The following is a 24,304-nucleotide window of genomic DNA, read 5'->3' as shown; positions in this document are numbered from 1 at the left end:
GTAGATATGTAATCTGCCAAATATTCTACCATGGTTTTGTACTTATTCATTTCTAAGTGCTTTAAAATGTTTCTTTTGATTTTTTTTATTCATAGAATCATAGAAGTTCATTAGGTTCTGAACATTGACAACTTCTCATGGTTTGATATAGGGATTAGCAAAATTATATATTTACTTTTGTTTTAGCTTTTTCTCATCATTAATTTATAAATATTTTTGATAAATCATTCAATGTGTTTACTACCTAGTGTTGATTAGTGTGAAAATGACTTTCATTTTTTCTCTAACGTGAATGTCATATGTACTTAAAAAAATTGTGATTTTTTTTTTTAATATCCAGAATGAAAGTTAAGTAGTTATTTGGCACATCAGAGCTTTTTTCCCTTTTATTTATAGGAAGTTAAAGATTTTCAAACAGATTAAGTTTTTATTTAGGTGAATTTTCTCCTCATGTCACTAAACCTGTGAGAGAATTGTGGAGAAATATATAAATTTTGAACAGCCCTAAAATTTGGCCACACTGTGTAATATTGGCCTGAGAATTTCAGTTTGTTCACTTGCTGATGGTGGAGAAAGAAAACAAACGACAGCCAGGGGGAAAGTCAAGAACATTGTAGTAACATTTGCCTTCTTAATATTATAACTATTAAGTCCAGTCACAGGAAGTGCGTTTGCATTATTGCGTAGTCATTACCAGCTGTCTGTCTGCAGAACTTCTCCATCTCCCTGCATTGAAGCTCAGCAGGGTGTCATGGAGTGCTCCTCTAATCTCAGCATTGACCGGGATGAAGGAGCAATAGAAGTTTGAGGTCAGTCTGAGATTCATGGGGTCCTGCCTCAACAAACCAAGACCACCAGCAAAAGGAAACAACTCTGAAACTTAATTAAACTCTTAAACTGCTGTGTATCATCTTAACCCTCCTTAGATTATCTGTCACTGAGTATAGCAAAAGGCTTTATTATTAACATTAAAGGAAATAAGCATGTTCAAACTCTAATATAAATTGCTTTCACGTTGAAGAAATTATGTTGGAAAATGAGATGCCAGCAAAGATGAAGTCAAAATTAGGACCCCAAATCACAGAGATCCAATATCTGCATCCCAGTGTTTCTACTTCTCTTCTGTTTCTCAGTTCTTATATGTTGAAATAAGAAGCGGCGGGCTGCGTCCCTGGCACCCGGCCGCCCCCACGGCTAGCTTTACCCGAAATAATTACACGGAAACTGTATTCTTTTAAACACTGCTTGGCCCATTTCTATCTAGCCTCTTCTAGGCTAGCTCTCGCACCTGGACTAGCCCATTTCTAATAATCTGCTGTAGCCCACGAGCTGGCTTACCAGGAATGATCTTAACCTGCCTCTGTCTGGAGTGTGAGAATCACAGTGACTCACTGACTCAGCTTCTTTCTCCCAGCCTTCTGTTCTGTTTACTCCACCCACCTAAGGGTGGGCCTATCAAATGGGCCTAGCAGTTTCTTTATTGCTTAACCAATGAAATCAACAGATTGATATATGACACTCCCACATCACTTCCCCTTTTTCTGTTTAAACAAAAAAGGCTTTAACTAACATAGTAAAATTACATATAACAAAAAGTTATCAAGCAAGAATTACAGTTACAATATTTATATCTATTTTATCTTTTATCATAACTAAGGAAAACTATAACTATCTACTCATTCTTCAACTCCATCAAAGACTCCAGAAGGATATAATACTACCTAACAAGAAATAAGAAAACTCTAGAAATGACAGAGACATCTTGCTGCCTGGACAGTCACCCAAAGTTCTTTTGTACCGTTGGGGCATCCATCTTCAGCCTTCAGGCCCAAAGTATCCAGCAGACATTTTCATCAAGCAGGAAATTCCAAAGACAGTTTAGTCATTTTCTGCTGTATCCTGCAGAATGTCTCGCAGACTCTTTCATGAGTCAGAAACCCCGAAAGACCATCTCACCTTTAGGCAAATTCAGCAGTCCTCTCTCTGCGGGTTCTCTTTGTCCAGTTTATGCAACAGTCCAGGCAAGAACAGTTTCTTGCCCAAATGGCTATCAAACTCCATAAGGATCCTCTTCGATGCCCATCTTCTTCTTGAAGTAGATTGGTGCTGCCAGGAGCAGAGTGTCTCATTGTCACGAAAAGTCCTAAGTTATTAAAACATTTAAAATGCCATATTCTGCAGTCTTTGAAAGATATGAAGAATGCCTATCTGAAATATATCTATATATATCTAGAAAATCTAAGTGACATGACTACAAGCTTGACTATTACTGATGATTATCCATTAACCTATATTTCTTAATTATACATTACATTTTTTAATGAATTACACAATCACAATACCTTAATCAATATGAGAAATACATATACATATAACAAAATTGACCTTAAAATCCATACCAATGCAAATTATTTATACCTATATCATTCCCCCTTTAAATGTAAAAGAACATTTATAAACAATATTTTGGGAACATGGGCGCAGTTTTTTCTCTCCAAACTGCTTCCTGCTGAATGGGGGCGTTGTTAATGAGGTCTTCATGGTATAACCTGTGTGCTAGTTTCATCTCAGTTGGTAGTTGAGTGAAGCAATTTTCTGAAGATGTTCACAGAAACTTTTCAGGAGGTCGTGGTCTATCATACCATATCAGATAGATGCAATCCACAGGGTCTGGTCCTCTGTGAAAACAAAAGAAGACCCTCTCCAAAGCATCATATCCTTAGACCCAAATTTTGAAATTGTAATACCCTTATATCCATTCTGGTTTAGCTTGGCAGCCCATGTAATGAAATGTCTCTCTGTACTTAGCTCCTTCACAGTCAAAAATTTTAAAGAAAACACAATGTACATAATCCAGACTCTCTGTGAATTTTTCATTCTTACGTGGCTTATTTTTTTTATTTCTTTTAATCTCTTAACTATCTGTACTCTGTCTCTTTAAAGACTTCACTTTTTTTTTAAACCATTAACTTTATTCTCTATATTCTTTTTCTTCTCTCTTTCAAGCCTACGTACATTCATCCAACAGTGTGGTCTTTCATGTCTGAATCTGTTTTATTGTGAATCTGTAACATTTTTTTACTATCCAGGAGCATTTCTTAAAATGTTAAGCAGTTCTTAAAAACTTAAGTTGCAACATGTACAAGTAATACGGTAATAAGGTACAGCCTGTTTCCTGCCCAGTCTAAACCTTAACTGTGCTGTTTTTACAGTAATTATGGTAGTTCCTGCCTGAGACCAGCACAGTTCATCATGGCGGAGCCGAGCAGCTCCTGTCTCAGAGCCATTTGGTGCCCCTGAGCCACACAGAGTTCCAGGCATACAGCAGTCCACATTGCCATCAACCAAGCTATAGCACATTACTCTAAATGCTCCATTTAAAAGCTCTGTCTCCCGCAAGAGCCAGACAGAGATTGCAATGGCGGCACAGTCTTAGGAAGCCGCACTTTAAAATGACGCAGCGTTTTTTCTGCTGCTGATGCCGAATCAGGAAATCTCTCTACAGCATGCCACCAACAAACAGCAAATATCTGTATCAAACTCTTTCTCCCTCATTTTTAAGCCTTCTCAGGTTTTTAAGTGGATTTAGTTCATTACGTCTGGGCGCCAATCTGTTGAAATAAGAAGCGGCGGGCTGCGTCCCCGGCACCCGGCCGCCCCCACGGCTAGCTTTACCCGAAATAATTACACGGAAACTGTATTCTTTTAAACACTCCTTGGCCCATTTCTATCTAGCCTCTTCTAGGCTAGCTCTCGCACCTGGACTAGCCCATTTCTAATAATCTGCTGTAGCCCACGAGCTGGCTTACCAGGAATGATCTTAACATGCCTCTGTCTGGAGTGTGAGAATCACTGTGACTCACTGACTCAGCTTCTTTCTCCCAGCCTTCTGTTCTGTTTACTCCACCCACCTAAGGGTGGGCCTATCAAATGGGCCTAGCAGTTTCTTTATTGCTTAACCAATGAAATCAACAGATTGATATATGACACTCCCACATCACTTTTATGTTACAGAAAATTTTATAAATCTTATTAAAAAGAAGTTAAAATGATTTTTAAATTATCATTTTATTTCTAAATATATATTCTTATTTTATAGCTCCTGGAAGGGAATTTTGCCAAAGAAGTCAGCCATGAAATGGATGGACTTATTTTTCAGCCTACTGGAGTAAGTTCATGTGCGTTGATGCATGCATGTGTGTGTATGTGTGTGTGTAAACATTTTCATCAATGATTTTATTTATTTTTTAAAAAGATTTATTTATTATATATACAGTGTTCTGTCTGCATGTTTTCTGGGACACCAGAAGAGGGCGTCTATTTTCATCATATATAGGTGGTAACGAGCCATCATGTGGTTGCTGGGAATTGAACTCAGGACCTTGGAAGAGCAGCCACTGCTATTAACCTCTGAGCCATTTGTCCAGCTCCTCATCATTAGTTTTAAAGGTTTTTTTTTCAGTGTTTTCTTATAATATTTTACCTTTCTGTGCTAGAAATCTACCAGTGACATTTAATAAACACTTATTTTCTACCAAGGCTTCTTATACCTTTAACTATTAGTATCTCAAACTTTCCATTTGCTATCATTGAGAAAAATTCAAAGGATTATGGAAGAAGATAAAGAAAAGCTGCTGTTTTGAGACTTTATTCCATATGGATCTTTACCATGTTACTGGTCAGATCACACATGGAATAAGCTGTGCTCTACTGCAAGCCTTCCTGCCTCATCAACACAAATGTGTGGGTCTGACAGTTCTTTGGTGCTGTACTGTTAGTCCCAGGAGAGAACATTGGCAGTTCTCTCGCTCTCTACTCAGTACTCAGTGACTGCCAGTGCATTCCCGTTCTGGTCACCACTTGAAAACCAGTTCTTTATACAGCCATATTTCCAAAATGTGTTAAGGGATTGACACCCCGAGGAAATGGGTAGAGATACATGCACTGAATAAAAACCTGGGTAGGGATTGAGTACCTTGTTCTGCAATGTGATATTGGAATTTCTCTGACTGTTGAAGACTAAGCACTGCCTATTCAACAAAGTTACATCTCATGTGGGAACACCCTCCCATTTTGTTTTTATTCAATCTGTTCTGAGAAATTAGGGTTTGAACTACTGGGAAGTTACACAGGTGTCAAATTAGGTAACTGGAGCAAAGAAAAGGAACTAGTAATTTTGAACATAAGGCATATAAAACCGGATCATTTATACCTTAAATATACAGTTGTACTGAGGCATGAGGGTAGCAGGATTGATGGCGGTTGGTTTCTCAAAGTGTCCTTGGGTGGTTCAGGAGTAGTGCCTGATAACTGGGTCACACAGGCATCTGACAGGCAGTGGTTTGGTGTTCATCCGAAGAAGGCCTCAGCCCCATAGAGTGCTGTGAGTATAAGAGTTAGCTTCTTTGCCTCTTTCACTGTGACAGCTCTTGAACAGGTGGACCATCCTGTGGCTACAGGGTCTAATCAAAGTATGCCAACAGGGCATTTCTGCGGACCCAGAGTTTGGGTTAAAACCATTTTTATAATATAGTTTGTTTCCTGGACAAACAGATGAAAAGGGTTTGAGACCTCTGGAAGTGCTAGGGCTGAAGCCAAGGTCAGAGCTGCTTTTAAAGCCCCACATACCTTTTGTTCAGTCTCAGTCCAGATTAGAGGCTCAGTGCTCCCCTTTATGCTGGTGTATGGAGGCCTCGCTCTTCCCTCAACACTGGTATCCAGAAGTCACTATGAACGCTTGACCTTGTCTCTTACCCTTTGGAGTTGGGATCTGAAGCATGGCAGCAATCCTACTTTGAGACAGGCTCCTTTTACTTCTCCTCAGCTGTTTTCTGAGATAGGTAGCCTCTAATAGACAAAGCTGGGATATCTTTGCTAATGCTCTGTAGCCTAAGCTCTTAATAACCCTTATAGTGGTCTCTCAGTGGCCCTTTTAGAGTCTGTTTCTCTTTCAGAAGTTAGGAGGAGGTCATCTACATATTTTAAGAGTATGGTCCCAGGAGGTCAGGACTTAGTCTTCTTCAAATATGGTTGGGGAGTTTTTAAATCCTTAGAACAACCTTTAGGTCTCTGTGTTAGTTTAAGTTTCTATTCATGTGAAGAGACACCATGACCATGCAACTCCTATGAAGGAAAACATCTAATTGGGGCTGGCCTCCAGTTCAGTGGTTTAGTTCATTATCATCACACCATGAAGCATGGTGGCAGACAGGCAGATGATGGTGCTGGAGAGGTAGCTGAGAGCTCTACATCTGGATCATCAGACTGCAGGAAGACACAATGAGACACCGGGCCTTACTTGAGCTTCTGAAACCTCCTTTCCATCTCCCTACAACAAGTCCACAACCTACTTCAAATGAGGTCATACCGCCTATGGTTATTCAAACTATCACAGTCTGTCCATTCTAAAACAAAGATAGGCTGACTTACCTCTGCCACTGGGAGGGGAAAGAATGCATCATTCGTGTTCAAAGACTGTGTATATCAGTTTCTCTAAGTGAGTCAAACACATGAGAGTTTGTGGGTTTGGGGCTATGGCTCTTGACCCTCTTATTTACCTCCTCAGATCTTGGATGGGTCTATCATCAGAGGTCCCAGGTTTCTTCACAGGCAGGAGAGATACATTTTAAGGTGACTAGCAGGATGCTTGTTTCTCTAAGCTGGAAAATACAGACTACAGTTTCCCTTTTTGTTCCCAGGGTTATTGGGTATTGTTTAATCTGGACAGGCTAGCTGGACTGGTTAGTTTAAGAAGTTGGTGTTGGATCAGTCCCAGGGAGTATGGTTGTTCATATCCCTGAGAATCTTTGTTGTAAATCTCAGAACTAGTCCAATTGTATCTTTTGATTGAGGATAGGGCTTTCAGTTAGGAGATACTCAAGACAGAGGACAAGATACTGATATTTTGCTGGGTGAGTCTAATAACTTATCACCAGAGAAGGTGATGATGATTCTCAGTTTATGTAAAAGATTCCATTCCAACAGGCATAGGGGCAATTAGGCATGACCAAGAACAACAAGTGGGTTGCATCTCTTTTACTAAGTAGATAGGATAATGGTCCAGGGCCTGTTGCCCCTTGGACTCCAATCTTTTGCTCAATCTATAAGAGGAGATGCAGTGATATCATAGGGCTCAATAGGACTAGCTGTTTTATGGGTGCTTCTGTATGTGCCATGTGGTCATCTTAAGTAAGATGGTGATGAAATCACATGGTGTACCATCTCTTTAACCTAACTAAAGATAGCTGCCAGCCTCATGGTTGCTTCCATCCTGGTGGTATCATCAGCAAAGATGGTGGCAAGCCACATGGTTGCTACTTCATGAGCAAAGATGGCAGCAAACTACTCAGTTACTATTTAGTTCAAGGTGAGCCCATGAGGCACACACTATTTTCTGTTCTTTTTGTGAACAAAACAAAGCTTCCATTTCCTAAACTAGAGTTGAATATAAGTTATATACAAGCATGCTGTAGCAAATAAAGATTGCCTGTATAGCTGGGCTGTGGTGGTACACACCTTTAATCCCAGTACTTAGAGGTAGAGGCAGGTGGATCTCTGTGAGTTTGAGGCCAGTCTGGTCTACAGAGCGAATTCTAGGATACTCAGCTATTACACAGAGAAACCCTGTCTCGAACAACAAAATAAAACAAAAACAAAACAACAGAAAGATTACCTATATATCGATTTGTTTATCCTTTTTATTTCAACTTTTAATCTAAATTTTTTATTACAGATTTCATTTTCTGAGCCACACTCAATGAGTGTATAGAACTTGAGAGACAGAAAGTTTGCACAGTGGTCTTAGAAATCTTGAGATAAACTTTATTTATGCTTTAGCAAAAGTTTTAGAGATGTAAGAGAGGGCCATGTTTATGGAGTTACAACTAAGAAAGAGGAGTATGAGATAATCCCCATTGGCAGCAGTTTAATTTTTAGCTGTTTTAAAGCGCACAAGGTCTTTTCCTGGGCTGTTCCATTTTATAGAGACAGGTGGCCTGCCTGACTTAGGACAGAGACTTTGGAGGAAACTTTAAAACAAGCATGCTTAAGTTTAGAGCGAGTAGGCCATAATCTTAAAAGCCAGCTATTATTTTTTAGTATAGTACAACAGCATTTGACAGATTTTAATGTTATTTACACTCAAAACACATTTGAATAAGACTGGATTTTGTGAACAGTGAAGAGCTAGAGGAAGCTGAGAGCAAAGAAGGCTTAAGATATTAGAGTGGAGAGTAGAGAAAGGTTTAGAGATAAGGGGATTTTTGGATCATTTGCTGTGTGGTGGCAGAAGTTGTTACAATCTGTGAGAATTTGGAAACTGAGTGTGCCCACCCCCTCCCCCCCTTTTTGTTGACCATTGAGACAGGTTATCTAGTTTGTACTTAGGCTATGCCATTCATGGTAAAGCAGTGTACCTTAATGGAATCTGAGTCTGAGGAGGGAAAGAGATTAGGGAATGTAGGTGAGGGGTTTATTTCTGATTGAGAAGAGCCCATGGTTAGAGTCAGGAGCTAGCTGTGAGAACAAGCAGGGAAGAAGAGGTGGGAGAGGCTTGGGGGAAAATATTTGAAACAGGAACTGTGGCAGAGTGAGAATTCGAATATCTCCAACACTGCAGAGCCCAGGAAGGCATAGAGAAGTTGTCTGATATATTTGTGGGACTTTCTCAGAGTAGGCTCCAGGACCTGAGAGAGACAGAGTAACAGGCTCCAGCAAGTCAGTGAGTGAGACAGAGTCAAAGCAGCCCTTAGGGGGAAGCGGGAGAGACAAGTAGTTAGCCATAGTTAAGACACAGAGTAAGCTTCAGGAGGTAGCTGAGAGACAGATCAAACAGAGGCATCCAGGAGCTGAGTAAGAGAATGGGAGAGACTTGGGGGAGTAAGTACCTTGGCCAGAGAATCTGTGGTTCCTAATCTGACTTAGAGACCTGTGAGAGACATGCCCAGGGGTCAGTCGAGGGGCCTCCTTTCTACATGAGACATTAGGAGAGAGACTAATACATCGGTGCAGTCTTGATGAGCCAAGAGGACACAACAGGTAGCTCAGACACTTGAATGAGTAGGTGCTTAGAGATGAGTGACCAGAGCAGGTAGAGAAGCAGATGAATTTAAGTGATCCACACCTAGGGGGAGTCAAAATTGGTTAAGAGGAATGGGGCCCTTTGTGGGGATGGTCCAGTGTCCATTCCAGGTTTTAGCACCAAATATAAAATTTAACATCACAGAGATCCTACTGAACTAGCTGCTCTAGTCAGAAATATCAAGACAAGCAAGAAAAGCAAGCAGCTTTTTGTCAGCCTCTGTCAGAGGGTGGGGACCCTAACTGTTGTACAGGCTGTCGGGAGTGACCAGAATAAGATGTTTTTGTTTGAGGTAGGTGACCTTTAGGGGACAGCTAAGAGTAGTTCCTGGAAAATTAAGGGTGGTTTTCTGGTTGATTGGGGGGGGGGGGGGGGGGGAACAGGAACTAACTTTACTTTAAAAACTTTAAAGAAAGAAAAACCCGAACCAAATATTAAAAAAATGAAAAACCAACCAACCAAGGAAACAACAAAAAAACCAAAAACCCTAAAACAAAACAAAACAAAACAAAAAACTACCCTACTGCTTTTCTAGTAAAGGGAAACTGCCTTTAGACTTGTTTATCTGGTAATAGTTTTCCTGTGTGCCTGGGCTAAGTCCTTTTGTTTATGATAATATCACCAGCACTGCCACTTGGTGAGGTTGGAGGCATTCTTGACGTAGGATTAGGTGTGCAGGACTCACCTAGATGAGCTAGTCTTATTTCTCCATCTAAAGAGCCTTAATGTAAGTATTATGATGCCAAATATATAAAATTCATGGATTCTTGGCATGTTTAGCCTCACTCTCTGTTATAGTTTACCATGACATTTCTAATTATTAGTCATAAAATTGGACCTGAGTCCTAATGTTCAGTATAATTTCTCATTCTGTTTTAGTTTGATTTGTAAATTACCTTAGTTAGGCACTGTATTAAAATCAAGTTCTATATGAGAAGTTTAGGGCTTTGATCAGACCAAGAATTTTTAAATATAAAAATTCCCAATCTTCCTGATTTTTTTTTTCCAGAAACGTCTAGAACTTTTTGATGAACTTAGTTTTAGTAATTGAAAAGGGGTTGGGATTCACTATTATGGTAAATTAGTGTCATAAGTTATTGTTTTTTTTTAAATATTAAGTTACATGCAAATCTTAACCTTTGGTTTTTTGTTGGTTAATGCCCTAAATGTCAGATCCTATGGTTCAATTCTTGGGAATTTCTTCTGTCTGTCTAAAGACCATTCCTCCAGTCTCTTGTCTGATGGCATTTCCCTCCTGTCAGTATTTTAAGAGTAAAAAGGCAAAGGAAAGATTAGAGAAATGACTTAGAAGTGAAGAGCGAGCACTGCTCTTGCAGTCAGCTCCCAGACATCCAGCACTGTCCTTTGGCTTCTGAGGGCACATATCCGCGTACAACCATACCAGTATACATATAATTAAAAATGAAATCATGAAGGATATTTAAGAAAGGTAAAGGGATGTAGTTCTACTCTTAAGAGGGTAAACTCTTCCAAACTCCAGGTTTGTTTTCCTGTGCTGGAATTTCTGGACTGAAGCTTCTACTCTTGAATGTTTGCATAGATAGTCGTACTTCTTGCTGTTCTCCTCTGATGGCAGGGACTGAATACTCGAAGCTTGGGTTTTACCTGCAGTATTTTCCCTGGTACCGCAAAGACATTCCAAAGGCAAAGGAGTGTTGAAAGATGAATATTACCAATGTGTGATATATGTCTGTGTCTGTCTGTCTGTCTTGCCTACCTATCATCCATCCATCCATCCATCCATCGTGAAGAAAATTGCTTGGCTACAGCATGTTTGTTGCTAGCTACTTAAAATGTGGTAAGGAATTATTTCTCTTCTGTTACATTAATTATTATTGTATTGAATCACTTAATAGGTTAGATGTAAGTTCTGCTGTAAGAAAGACACTGCTGTGAATTTTGATGAAATATTAAAGGCATTGGTAATGAATCTAAATAATCATTCTAATCAGGCCAAGGCACAAAAGTGAGTTTAGAAAAAAATGTTTAATTTTTGATTTAATGTTCTATTTTGAAGAGAAATTTTAACCGTTTTTTACTTATTTGTGCTTATGTATGTGTGTGTACACATATGTACATATAGCACACATATCATAGTATGCTTGTGAAAGTCAGAGGACAATTTGCAGGATTTAGTTTTCCTTGCATAGTGGGGAGCCCTGAGTTATCAGTTTTGGCACCAGCTGCTTTTACTTACTGAGCCATCTTGGGAGCCCAATACTTTTAGAAATATGACTATGTGCTATCTGGAGAATTGCTTATTGCTTTTATAAGAGGTGAATCCAGACTTTAATTGAGAAAGAAAAGCTTAGAATATTTCTTCATTTATATAAAGAAATTTGAGAATATCAGATTTTGAATAAAACCACAGTAGTTATTAGTCATCACAACAGACCTGATTCAAAGTAGGCTAAATTTTGAAAAATTATAGAAAGTTAGCTGAAGAAGTTAATTTCAGGATTATTTATTTAGTCAACTGGTTCCCAAACTGGTCCCAAACCTTCAAAGTTCTAGGTGTCTGCAAATTGCCTTACCACATGGAGTCAGTAGGAGGAAGCCACGAGTACCTAAGCAGCTCGGACTTTTTACTGTGTGTAGTGCAGCTCATGGTTGCTCTTTGGAGAGGTTGCTAGTGATGCCTCTTCAATTAGTTGTTTTTTTAACTCCACCCTCTAGTGTAATGGTTCTCAACCTGTGGGTCAAGACCCCTTTGGAAGATGGGGTCAAACGACCCTTCACAGGGGTCACATATTAGATATTCTGCGTATTACATATTTACATTACGATTAATGACAGTAGCAAAATTACAGTTATGAAGTAGCAACGAAAATAACTTTATGGTTGGGGGTCTGAACAGCATGACAGACTGTATTGAAGGGTCACAGTATAAGGAAGGTGGAGAACTATGGGTTTGCTTTAGTGTTAGTCTATATCTCTGCTGTTTCTTTTAGTATTCATTGGTGTCACCACAAACTCCTGGCTTTCTCTTAGTATTCTGCCATTTCTTGTGTCTCATTCAGCTCTTCGTCCTTTACAGCATTAAAATTTATCATCTTGAGGCTTGTTGTTGTGAGGCCCTTTGTTCTTTCTGTTTAGCAATTGCATCTACACTCATGGGTTTAGTTCCCTTCCATTAGCCAGTTACGTCCATTGAACTCTAGATTTAGTTATGTGTCTTCTCAGACATTACTTTCTGATTAGTGTCTCGATGCAATCAGACGCTAATGGCCAAACATACAAACTGGTCTTTTTGTGTATCAGTAACTTAACCAGAAATATAGATGTCATCTCTGACTCTTTCTTTTCTTACCATCACAAGTCTTGTTTTACCTTCCAACTGTTTTTTAAAATTATTCTTTGTCTGTCACCACTGTCACAGCTGCAGTTCTTTTTGTGTTAATTGTCTTTTGTTTGTAGAACCACAGGAATGTTCTATCTGGTCTTGGTATATTTGTTCTTGTCTCTCCCTTCAGTCTTTATATTCACAGCAATCAATTTTCCTAATTGCTAGTGCTTTCCGATCATCCTTACAGCAGAGCCAGCTTATCTTTTCTTTTCTGGATCGGGTTTTTTGGGTGGGACCCAGACCTCACATGGAGTAAGCATTACTCTACCACTGAAATATACATAGCGCCAGTCTTTTGGGAGGAGTGGGGCTCTCAGAGACAGAAGGTGGGGCCTCCTTAGCCAAGCTAGTACTTTCCTACACAAGCTGTATTCTTACTTCCCTTTTACTCTTTATTTTGAGACAGATTTCACTGAGTTGCCTGTCTAGCTGAAATCTCTCTATAACTCAGACAAGCTTTGGACTTGTGATCCTCCTGCCTTAGCCTCCCAGGTTTGCTTTCTTTGCTCTCTTTTAGTTACCTTTTTGTTTCTCCATGTGTTTTGCTATTGATTCAAGATTTTTTTTTTTTAATTTAAAGATGTCTTGTATTATAAACCAACAGCGTGTCTTGGTTTGGGTGTTGTGATAAAATCCAACAAACTGAATTGCCTTTAAAATGCAGAATTTTTTTCTTTGTAGCCTAAGGTCAAGATTAATATACTGACTGACTGGTGTAGGGTGAGGGCCCCTGTCTTAGTCCACAGAGGGCTATCTTCTCACAATACTCCTTGAGGTGTGAGGAGGACCTGGTTCATTCACAAAGAGTGCTAATGGCATCGTCTAATTATCTAAAAGGCTTTATCTTTTTTTCAGTGTGTGTGGGGGTTCAGGCAAGACAAGTCAGTGTGCACTGGAGGCCAGAGGACAGTTTTGGGGAGTCTTGACCTTCTCTCTCCTAAGGTCCCATTTTCTAATGCCTTCAGGTGCCGTGATGTTGGATTAGGGTTTTACTTTAGGAATTACAGAGGACAGAAACAATTTTAAATACCGTTCCGAACATTTGAGATGTCAGACTGGAGAGTGTCTCAGTGATTAAGAGTACACACTGCTCCTAAAGAGGATCTGAGAGCAGTTCCCAGCATCCTTGTCAGACAACTCAGACGTAACTGTGACTCCAGCTATTCAGGAATCTGACTCCATAGGCACCCACACTTATGTCATATTCTTTCTCCCCATATACACATAATATTAAAAATAAAGCTTAAAATTTGAAATGCCAATTATACTTGAGAAAACATTGAATACATTTGAATATTTTGAGAAGAATTTGTATTTTCTCTAAAAGAAAATGACTGTTTTTTTTTTCAATATTTTTCCACCTAGGGTTTAAAGTTCAGGCCTTTAAACTGAAATTCTTTTAAAAATCCATTTTCAAATTGAACTCCTGTGCTGTTATCAGTCTGTGTCATAAATCAAACAGTTCTTACTAGACTGCTAATATTAAATGGCTTTAGTTCTGTACATAATTGTCATTATGACAATTATTATTTTTGTTATTTTATTTTGTGGTTTGTTACTGAAGAATGACTATTCATAAAAAGTAACTTGACATTTTAATGTAAGTAGTAAGTCTTTTACTTGATAGCTATTAGATCATTTAATTTACAGAGCTGATGTTAACATTAAATCTTTTTTATTTACCAGATTTTGTAAGACTATTTTAATGGTAATTTATGTAATATGCTGTTCTTTTAAGTTTGATAATAATTAAGTTGATTAATATTTGATCTTTTAAAAACTGTCTTCAATTTTTTTACCATCCATCCATCCATCCATCCATCCAAGTACATAGCCTTGGCTAACCTGGATATTCCTCTGTAGACCAGGCCAGGATGGCCTTGAACTCATAGGGCTCCTTCCGCCTCTGCTTCTGTTTCTCAGTGCTGGGATTAAAGGCATGTACCACCAAGCCTAGCTTGGTTTACTTTAATCTTGTGGAAATAATATTTCTAGACAAGAATTTTTATGTAGCTAATTAAAAATAGAGTAGATTGTATAGTTGTTGTAAGGATAGAAATCTTACAAGTACTTTTGTTTACTTTTAGAAAAACTACTTGTGTAGAAGAGACACGGCAGTTAGTAAAACACTTAACTGCTTCTATGTGGCGACTAGAGTGTTTACTTTAGTAGTGATACAATTATTTTATGATGTGTTCTTTCCAAAGTTGGGCAGCGTAATTTTAGGTCTCTGGCATTAATCAGTTTGCATGTAAATTTAGAGTCAAATTTAGTTTTAATATTTCATTCTTGCAAAATATTAATATTTTAATGAAATTTTTACTACTGCTAGGTCTAATGACTGTTATAGATAGATTGTAAAATGAAAACTGGTTATTAGTCTAAATGCCTTGTCTTAAAGTACATGACGAGTTACAGTGGTTTTTCTCTTTAGCAGGGCGGTGTTGCCATGGTGAGAGCTTGTGTTTCCATGACATTTGCTTGCATATTTTGATAGGTCTTCAGCTGAAGAAGGGCTCTGTTTCCTGGCAGACTGGAAAAGTGTCATCTCCCCACCCCCACCCTGGAACTGTGCTATTTTTTCAATTGAGAAATATAATCACTTCTGAGAAATTATAATAGTAAAATGTTAAGAAAGAAAATACACCTTGTTCATTTAAAATATTTTTTCTTGTTCAGTTTTCAGAGTGTAGCAATTCTTAACTGTTTAGTGGAAGGAAGAAAAAGGAAAACACCAATTTTTAGGTTTCATAATTCATAAATATATGCCTTCTAGTGGATTTTGATGACAAAATAAACAGTTACATATGATTAACTTTTAGCCAGTCTTAGCTGGATTTAGATATATATTCTTCTGTACAACTGTGTGGTTAAAACAATTGGTCATGATGACATGTTGGAGGCTGAGAAAGGGAAAGTAAATATAATCTGTTTAGAAAATGAAAGGATCAGTGATGCCTTTGAGGGTGAAAATACAGATCATAGAAAGCCAGTTCTCATATAGATGACAGCTAAACACCCAAGGAATAGGATAGTTTTATTATTATTATTATTGGTACTTTATTGTTAAATGTTGAAACATAATGGTAGATTTTTTTTAAAAGAATTTACGGCAGTATACTTAGTTTCAACTTTTCACTAGATAATATATTCACAGAAGTATAACAGTGAATCTAAAAGTGATATATAGAACAGGCTTTTCCTCTCTTTTAGTTTTTATTATTTTAAATTTTTAGGCAGAGTCTCATTGTGTAACCTAGACTAGCTTCAAGCTTGCTGAGATCTGCTTGCCTCTGCTTCTTGGTCCTGGAATTAAAGGCATGTACCTTTATGCCCTCACCTCTAGTCAAGCTTTTACCTATGTTTTCATGGTTTCTTTATTCAAATCTGAGCAAGTATTAGTACATTAATGCATTCTTACTTCCACTCAGCTTTCAAAGCTGGTATCATTTTATGCTTTGCATTTAGTATTTATCCAGAAACTTCTAACATATAATGCTAATGATAAGGTTTTTAGCATTCATAGGATCATATAGAATTCTAATGAAAAGAGGGTGCCTGACAATCATGCTTGTAACAACAATTTAGGAGCTAATTAAATATAAATATTTTGTTGATAATGCATGAATCTTTCTTCTTTCCCTCTGGTATTAGGGATTGAACACATGGTCATGTGCTTGCTAAGTCCCTGAGCTGTCCTGGTGCCGGGGGATGCTGCAGAACTCCAGAGCAGTCCGAGCAGCCTTGGGGAGCTCTGGTCATTCTTACACTTTATACATTTGTAAACATACAGACCTTTAGAAGATATATTTAAAATTCCTTATTTTGTGACATTTTTACTTAAACAAATTATGCATTACTGAAAAGATGTATTTTTATTTCGTGAATATGGGTGTTTTGGCCACTTTTTTTGTGCGTGGTGCCTTAGGAGGCCAGGAGATAGTGTTAGATGCCCTGGAACTGGAGTTAGAGGTGGCTGTGAGCCAGCATGTGGATGTTGGGAACTGAAACTGGGTCTTCTACAAGAGCAGCAGCACTCATAACCATCTCTTCATCCCCTAAATTATATGTTTTTAAAAGTTTACACCTTGGTGTTTTGATAATCGTTTATAAAGTGATCAGCCCATTCCATATAATCAACATCAATCATCTCTAAATTTACTAATTTTGTGCCATTGGTCAACTTCATGCCTTTCTCGGGATTACAGTTCCTGGCAACACCATCTTTCTTTCTACTTTCATGAGTGCTTAGTCTTGATTGCACTTGGGAGATCCTATTTGCTTTCTCTTTCTGTATGTTAGTTTGCAGAATGTCTTCTAGCTCTGCTTGTAAAGTGGAGAATGGCGGGATATTTTTCTTTTTAAAAGCTGAATAATTTTCCATTGTAATTTTAATTCCTTTATTTGTTATGTTTTAAAAATTCATGGATCTATTAAAGAATTTAACTGTTACCATACTTGGGTATTGTGAGCAGTGCTGCAGAGAGCGTGGAAGCATAGGTTCCTCTCAGTGATCCTACTTTTGGTACCTTTGGATGTGCTCAGAAATGGAATTGTTGGCTCATTTAGTAGTTTCATTGTGAAATTTCTACACTATTTTCCATAGTGCTGTACCAGTTTTCAGCAGGTGTTCAATGCTTTCTTTTTTGTCCTGTTTCACAAGAACATTTGCTCTTTTTGGTCTGTTTGCTACTATTCATCTGAGTAGATGTGAGGTGAGTTCCTATTGAGGTTTGGTTTCCAGTCTCTGGAGATGGCTGAGTAGGTAGACATCTTCTTACACACGTCTGTTAACATCTGTTTCTTCCTTGTTCAGGTTCTTAGTTCCTATTTTAATTGGATCATTTATATTTCATTTTTGAGTTATGTGACCATATATTTTTGTATATGAAATTCCTTATTAGACATATAGCTTTCAAATATTTAACCCCCTTCCCCTGTAGTTAACCCTATATTGTGTTTCCTTTAATGTCCAAATTTTTCTTATTGTAATGGAGTGGTACTTTTCTTGTTAATGTTTGTTGCTTGTGCTTTTAGTTCTGTATCTAGAAAATTATTTTAAAGATCTCTTGATATTTTCCCCTAAGGTTTTTCCTGGTTTTACAGTTAGAGGTTTAATCACTTTGAGGTGTGTGTGTGTGTGTGTGTGTGTGTGTGTATGTGTTAGTGTTATGTGAATCCCTGTTTTTCCATTGGCCCAGTTTATTATAGTAGTTAGTGTGCATTTTTATGTGGAATAATATATCTAGATTTGAATATTTACTCTGTCTAGACACATTGCTTATTTTCTGTTTTTGGTGACCCATGAAGACAGGAGATTATGATGAATTAACCTATTTATAGACTATTCTAAAAATCATGTGATTTGATGGCACTCAGCACCCATGGTTGGTCAGGAAAATGCACAGTAAATGATAATTATTAGAAATTATTACTGTCTTTATTACTCCATGTAAAGACTGCAGAAGAAGATGCAAACTAGAGGAGACAAAGGAGGCTAGATTGGGGGCGTGGCTGTTAGTTTCAGAAGCTTGAATCCTATTCAATCAGCTAGCCAATCAGCTGGAGTGAGAATAGTTAGATTTGACAGGGTTTGTTGGCTATAGGGTAGCAGCTGGGATATCACAGTAGTGAGGGAAATCCTGGGGTAAGTGATGAGTGCAGAGTGATAGAGTCGAGTCATCTATATAGAAAGTGAACCTGACTAGGTTGGAGTTCCTGTTCAAGATGAAAAGGGTAGCTTTTTGTTTAAAAAACGAGTGATTTCATTTTAGATTTAAAACTTTCTGGACCCGAGGGGTGTTGGATTTGTGCTTGATGTACTCATATTCATAAAGGAATACCTAGGTTTCCTTGAGAGTAATTAAGAAATGAAGATTTGGAAATAATTTTTGTGGGTAGATTTGGAGTCTTCTAGAAGTGACTTACAGTGAGAACCAGTTTCAAAAAGAAACAAAACAAAAAGGTGTGAGGCTAGATATGTGAAGACCATATTTATTTAAAGAGTGGAATTGCAGCAAATGGTAAGATGGTACGTTGAGAAGCCATCATGTGGGAAGCTTGAGATACAGTATTTTCCGAACATGGCTACTAGAGTTTGAAGAAGAACATACAACTTTGGTCTAGACATCCTGTTTTTAGGAAAATAAAACTTTAAACTTCCTTGATATTATTAAGTTAGTAAAGTCAAAGAGGAATTAAGCATTACTTTTTGTGCAGTTGCTGTCACTGACTTGTGGTTTCTTCCTTTGGCCTGTTCTGGGCAGTGTATCTATAGTGGTGTTTCTGGCTGTGCCCCTAGATGGCAGTAATATACCTTCCTTATGCCAGTCTTTCCATCATTTTCAGCCTCTTCAGGGCCACCATCTAGTTGAAAACTGCCGCCTTACACATACCTGTCAGTTTCCCTCTGTCTAGTTCATGTATTTTCTTTATAGCCACACTAAAGTGTACTTTGAACAGAGGTTTGGCTATGTTTTACATTTCCCTCTCATAGTCTGATATTTTTAATATTTATGTTGATTGCATTGTTGCTTCTTTAAAGACTGTGGACATCTCAGATTATATTGGGCTGTATCCAAACACAAGTATTTCTCTTGTTTTTCTCCTTTAAACAGTTCACTTGTTAAAATCAGGTTTATTTATAGGTATCATATTTATCAGTTAGCTAGAACTTTGATAATGATTTTAATATGAATGTATGCTGGTGAATTCATCACTCCTTATTATGTATTAGAGTATGTATATACTTGTATACTTAAGCAAAAGTTTATATTTCAAATGTGGTAAGTCATATATATTTACTTTCAAAAACCTTAACCTTTTTTATATAATATCTTGGCCCTTTTACTTTGGAGACTGTGAAAAAAGAATTTATTTATTTGCCTCTTTTTTTCCTAATATTTATCATAAATACAAACAAACAAACATGAATAAATGATGACTTGTCTCTGAGTATGAATTCCCTTGCCCAGGGCTGTGGATGGATTCAAGAGGGCTAGGCATAGGCATAGGGACTTGCTGTCGACATTACAACTCATTCTTTTTTGCAGATACTTTTTTCTTCTTTATTCTCTTTGTTTACGTCATGACTCACTTTCTGAGATTTCTATCAAATATCCTTAATTAGCAAATGTAAGTTGCTGTGGGAGCTCCTTTGGGGCCGATAGCCTTTAAGATACCAGCCCACTTGGGTGTGGAGCTCTTATATTATAAATGCAGTTGTAAAGTGTGTGCTTGCTCTCTTGCTTCTGGTTTTTGCTCCTGGCTGCTTTTTTGGTTCCTGTTCCCCATTCATGCAGAGGACTGTGATCTAGGACAGTGATCTGTGAGTCTTCCCTAAATAAATAACCCTTTATTATATGTAATTTTGAACTAGTGTGGGATTATTTTGTAACTTCTGTCATCAATAATTAAATTTTATTATAGTCTTTTCAGAGATGAGTTGATAATTGGAAACATTTTCCAGTTTGAACAGTAAGGAAACTATGCAGAGCAAGTCTGAGGAGCTTTGTTTCTAGTCACCTCTCTTCAGGTTTGGAGCTAAGAGCCTCCAATAGGAGAGAACATTTGATGTCTTTCTGGATCTGTATCATCTCACTCAGTACGATGTTTTCTATTTCCATTCATGACCCTGCAAAGTTCATGATTTCAGTTTTCTTACAGTGGAATAGCAGTATTGCATGGTGTACATATACCACATTTTTATTATCTATTTGTCAGTCGTAGAACATTGAGGTTGTTCCCATTTCCTACCTATTAGGAGTAGAGAAGCAATGAACATGGTTCAGCAAGTAGCTGGAGTGTGATGCAGAGACCTTTGGGAATATACTTGGTCTTATGGTAGGTTTATTTTTAGCTTTTTGAGTATTCTCCACATGAATTTCAATATTTAGATTCTTGATTTGGTTTCTGACTATGATGTATGGTAGGGAATCCTCATTGTTTTGTTTGTGGAAATCTTATTGTCTCAGTATTACTTTTTCCTCTTGTATATCCTTTAATTTACTTGATCAAAACATCTTTTTTTACATACCCAGATCTGTTTTATATACTCAGTATGTGAGAAAAATAGTTAAAAGAATGAATGGCTCCTTGTTTTTTGTTTTGTTTTATGACTAGGTCTCCGGGCAGTCTGGCCTTGAACTCCTGATGCTAGTAACTCTGCTTTCAAATTCTGCTGTTATAACAATGTCTCCCATACTCAGCTTTTAATTTCGATGTTTCATGTACACATCAATGGTGTTGGAGGCTGTTTGTTTCCCAGCCGCGTGGCAGCTCAGACCCGAAGTGACCACACAGAACCATCTTATTTAAATCACTGCTTGGCCCATTAGCTCGAGCTTCTTATTTGCTAACTCTTAGATCTTAATTAAACCCATCTCCATTAATATGTGCATCACCATGAGGTTGGGGCCTACCAGCAAAGTTTCTGCGTCTGTCTCTGGCAAGCTTACATGGCTATCTCTGTTCACACCTTTCCTGTTAACTTCATGTGGTAGTTTGAGAATGGGCCTCATATGTTCTTCCCCAGTTGATGGAACTGTTTGGCAAGCATTAGGAGGCAAAGCCTTTTGCTGTAGGAGGTGTGTTACAGGCGTTGGGCCTTGAGGTTTCCACAGACTTGTATCATTCCTAGTGTACTTTTTGTCTTTTTCTTGCCCTTTGAGATGTGAGCTCCCAACTGTTTCTGCTGCCATGCCTTGGTCCTTCATGGACTCAAACCCTATGGAACTGAAAGTTCACTCAAACCTGTTTTTATCAGTTACTTGTGTGTGCATCTTATCACAATAATAGAAATGTAACTAAGACACCTTCCTTCCATAACTGTTCGTTTCCCTCCTTCCAAATAATCTTCTGCTTTTATATCATATGTGTTTGTGTATGAAATCAAGTCTAGAATTCATACGTAAGAACATGAGGCGTTTTTTCCCTCTTATTACTCTCTTATTTTCTATTTCTTCACCTTCAAGTTTTGGACCTATTCCTTTCTTCACATAGACCCATATATATATATATATATATATATATATATATATATACATACATATATAATTCATATATTTGCACTTAAATCTAGAGTCTGCATATGAAAGAAATAAAATATTTGTTTTTCTGAGTCAAGGTTAGCAGCATCCTTTCTGTTTATTTAAAATTTATTTATTATTATTGTGTGTATATATGATGTGTGTGTTTGAGGTGGGATGGAGAGATGGAGAAGGGTGTGGAGGTAAGAGGACAACATTGTGGGATTGTGGGTCCAGGGATTTGAACAAAGGTCAGAAAGCTTGTTCAGAAAGCGCCTTTGTCTGTTGAATCATCCCAGTAGCCCAGTACTATTTCTTGAAGAGAATATTCTTTCTCCATTGAATGAACTTTATGCCCTTGTGAAATGTCAGTCAATTATACACATAGAGCTTATTTTTGTACTCTTAATTCTATTCCATTTACCTGTATATTTATCTTTATGTAAAGTAACATACTGTTTGATTTGTAGCCTTGCAGTAAATTTTTAAAATGGATTAGCTTCAGGTAGCCTAGTTGGTGGAGCTTTTGCCTAGCATGCATGAAACCCTGGGTTTGATCCCCAGTACTAAATGAAATGGGTTTGGTGATATGCCTGTGATACCAGTACTTGGGAGGTGGAACCAAGAGGATCAGAAGTTTAGAAATTCAGTGTCATTCTTGGCAACATAGTAAAATTGAGGCTAGTTTAAGATGTATGAGACCTAGACTTAATTTTTTTTTGAAAATATGTTTTCTAACACCAATATTATTTTAGTTCGTTGGGGTCGCCTCTAGTTTCATATGATATTTAAGGTGGGCTTTTCTATTTCTGCAAAAAAAGACCGTTGATTGAGAGTACATTGATTCTGGGTTATTCTAGTTGCAGTGTTGGTAATGGGAGCCAGGCCTTCATGCATTCTGAGCTGTATTTTTAGTGTGTTTTCTTTTAGCTCTGGAATCTAGAAATTTACTGGTGATATATAGAAGCAAAACTGAATTTCTTTGTGTTAGACATTTTACTAGAGTATCAGGAATTAACAAAAATTGTCCACTGAAAACTATAGCATTGCTGAGATTCATTCAAGGAGACCTAGTAAGTAGAGATGCAGTATTTCTGAACTAGAGTCTGATTGTTAGTAGGATAGAAGGCGTGTTCGGCAGTGCAGCAGATGATGGAGGGCAGAAATACATCTGAGACAGCTGTCCTTTTGGAAAAGGTGCTTTATCAAGTGCAATCTCTCACACATTATTGGACTAATAGCGTACTTATCTGTCAAGCAGTTAATCTAGTTTTCCTTTTTTGAAAGATGTTTATGATTATTATATATACATAGTATGTGATAGGAGTGGCACGTCTGCATGGAAGTCAGAGGACAGCCTTGTGGGTTTAGTTCTCTCCTTCCTCTGTATGGTCTGGAGAGGCAAGGGCCTTTACCCTTTACTTCTCCCCTGGTCGCCTAGTTTTCCTTTACATCTCTCCGTAGATACAAAAGAATAAGAAATGTATCATCTACCCAAAATAATTAAAACTGAAACTTCTTTAAGAATATGTGGCAGAAAATTCTAGTGATTTTTAGATCAAGAAAATATTTCTTAAACAGGGATAAACTCCACAAATTACATAATTTTAAAGTGGCTTTTAAAAATATTTTTGCTTGTGAGCCTAGCCTTTAGTGACTGAGACATCTCTCCAACCCTAAAAGTGGTTAATTTTGACTTAATTAAAACAAAAAAGTTTGCTCAGCAAAATAATTTTTTTTGATTTATTTATTATGGATGCAGTGTCTACACGTCTGCCCGCAGGCCAGAAGAGGGCACCAGATCTCATTACAGATGGTTGTGAGCATATGGTTGCTTGGAATTGAACTCAGGACCTCTGGAAGAGCAGCAGGCAGAGCTGTCTCTACAGCCCTGCAGTAAAATGAATTGTTAAGGGCAGACCAGATGCTACAGGCCTGTAATTTTGGGTGCTCTGGAACCTAAGACACCAAAGACAAGACCAGTTTGGTCAATTTAGTAGGATTTTTTATCTCAAAATGAAAAATAAACAGCGTTATGGGAGGTAGGTCATTTTTGGATTTAGTATCCAAGAGGCCCCATGTTTAAACATTTCCAGTATTCTAAAAAATTAGTAAAGAGGGAAAAATGAAAGGAAAGGAAGAAAGATAAATTGTTAATATAATACAAAGAAAGTGAGCATGTTGGTGCATCCTGTAATCCCAGCACTCAGGAAGTTGGACTAAGAGTATCATTGTCAATTCAAGACCAAATTTTACTGCATAACGAATTCCACACCAGTCTTGTCTCACTCCTATCCCTGATGCCTCCAAAAAGAAAAGAAAAGAAAAGAAAAGAAAAAAAAAGCATGTTGGGCGGAGGGGGGGGCAGAGAAGGAAAAAGGCTCAGGATCTGCACTTTGGGAGGTGGGAGCAGGTTCAGGAGTTCAAGGTCATTGCAACTGCGTAGTGAATTTTGAGGCCATACTCACCTTTACGATAGTTCTCAAAACAAGAGCAACAACATTAGGATCGAGAGGTGATTCAATAAAGTACTTGGTGTAAATACTTGAAGATTAAAGTTCAGTTTCTTCCGAACCCACAAACCAATAACTAACTTGGTGTAGTGGCAGATGCTTGTCCTAACACTAGGAAGATAAAAATAAGGGGATATCCTTGAATTTGATATCCAGTCAATTCAGTAAACTCAGAAGCACTGAGAAACCCTGTCAAAAAATAAGGTGTATAGCCAAAACAATTAGGAGTAAATTATTTGGACACTTTGGTGAAGAGTCCAGGGCTCTGCCTATACTGTGGACACTGTTGGGTTGACTGCTCTGCTCTGCCGGAGCAGGT

General features: G+C 37.9%; 1 protein-coding gene across 3 annotated transcripts in view; it reads left to right on the top strand.

Annotated features, from left to right (window-relative positions):
• Rngtt (RNA guanylyltransferase and 5'-phosphatase) overlaps positions 1–24,304 on the top strand; it is a 188,522-nt gene that overhangs the window by 68,910 nt on the left and 95,308 nt on the right. For all 3 annotated transcript variants that reach the window (XM_041667676.1, XM_041667677.1, XM_041667678.1), the window contains exon 12: positions 4,100–4,168. In XM_041667676.1, coding sequence (XP_041523610.1) covers positions 4,100–4,168 — 69 coding nt within the window. The remainder of the gene's footprint in view (positions 1–4,099; positions 4,169–24,304) is intronic.

This window comes from Microtus oregoni, unplaced genomic scaffold (assembly GCF_018167655.1).
Source record: "Microtus oregoni isolate MIOR12 unplaced genomic scaffold, Mior012 000017F_ref0000208, whole genome shotgun sequence".
NCBI lineage: Eukaryota > Metazoa > Chordata > Mammalia > Rodentia > Cricetidae > Microtus > Microtus oregoni.
This window is presented reverse-complemented; position numbering and strand designations above follow the sequence as displayed.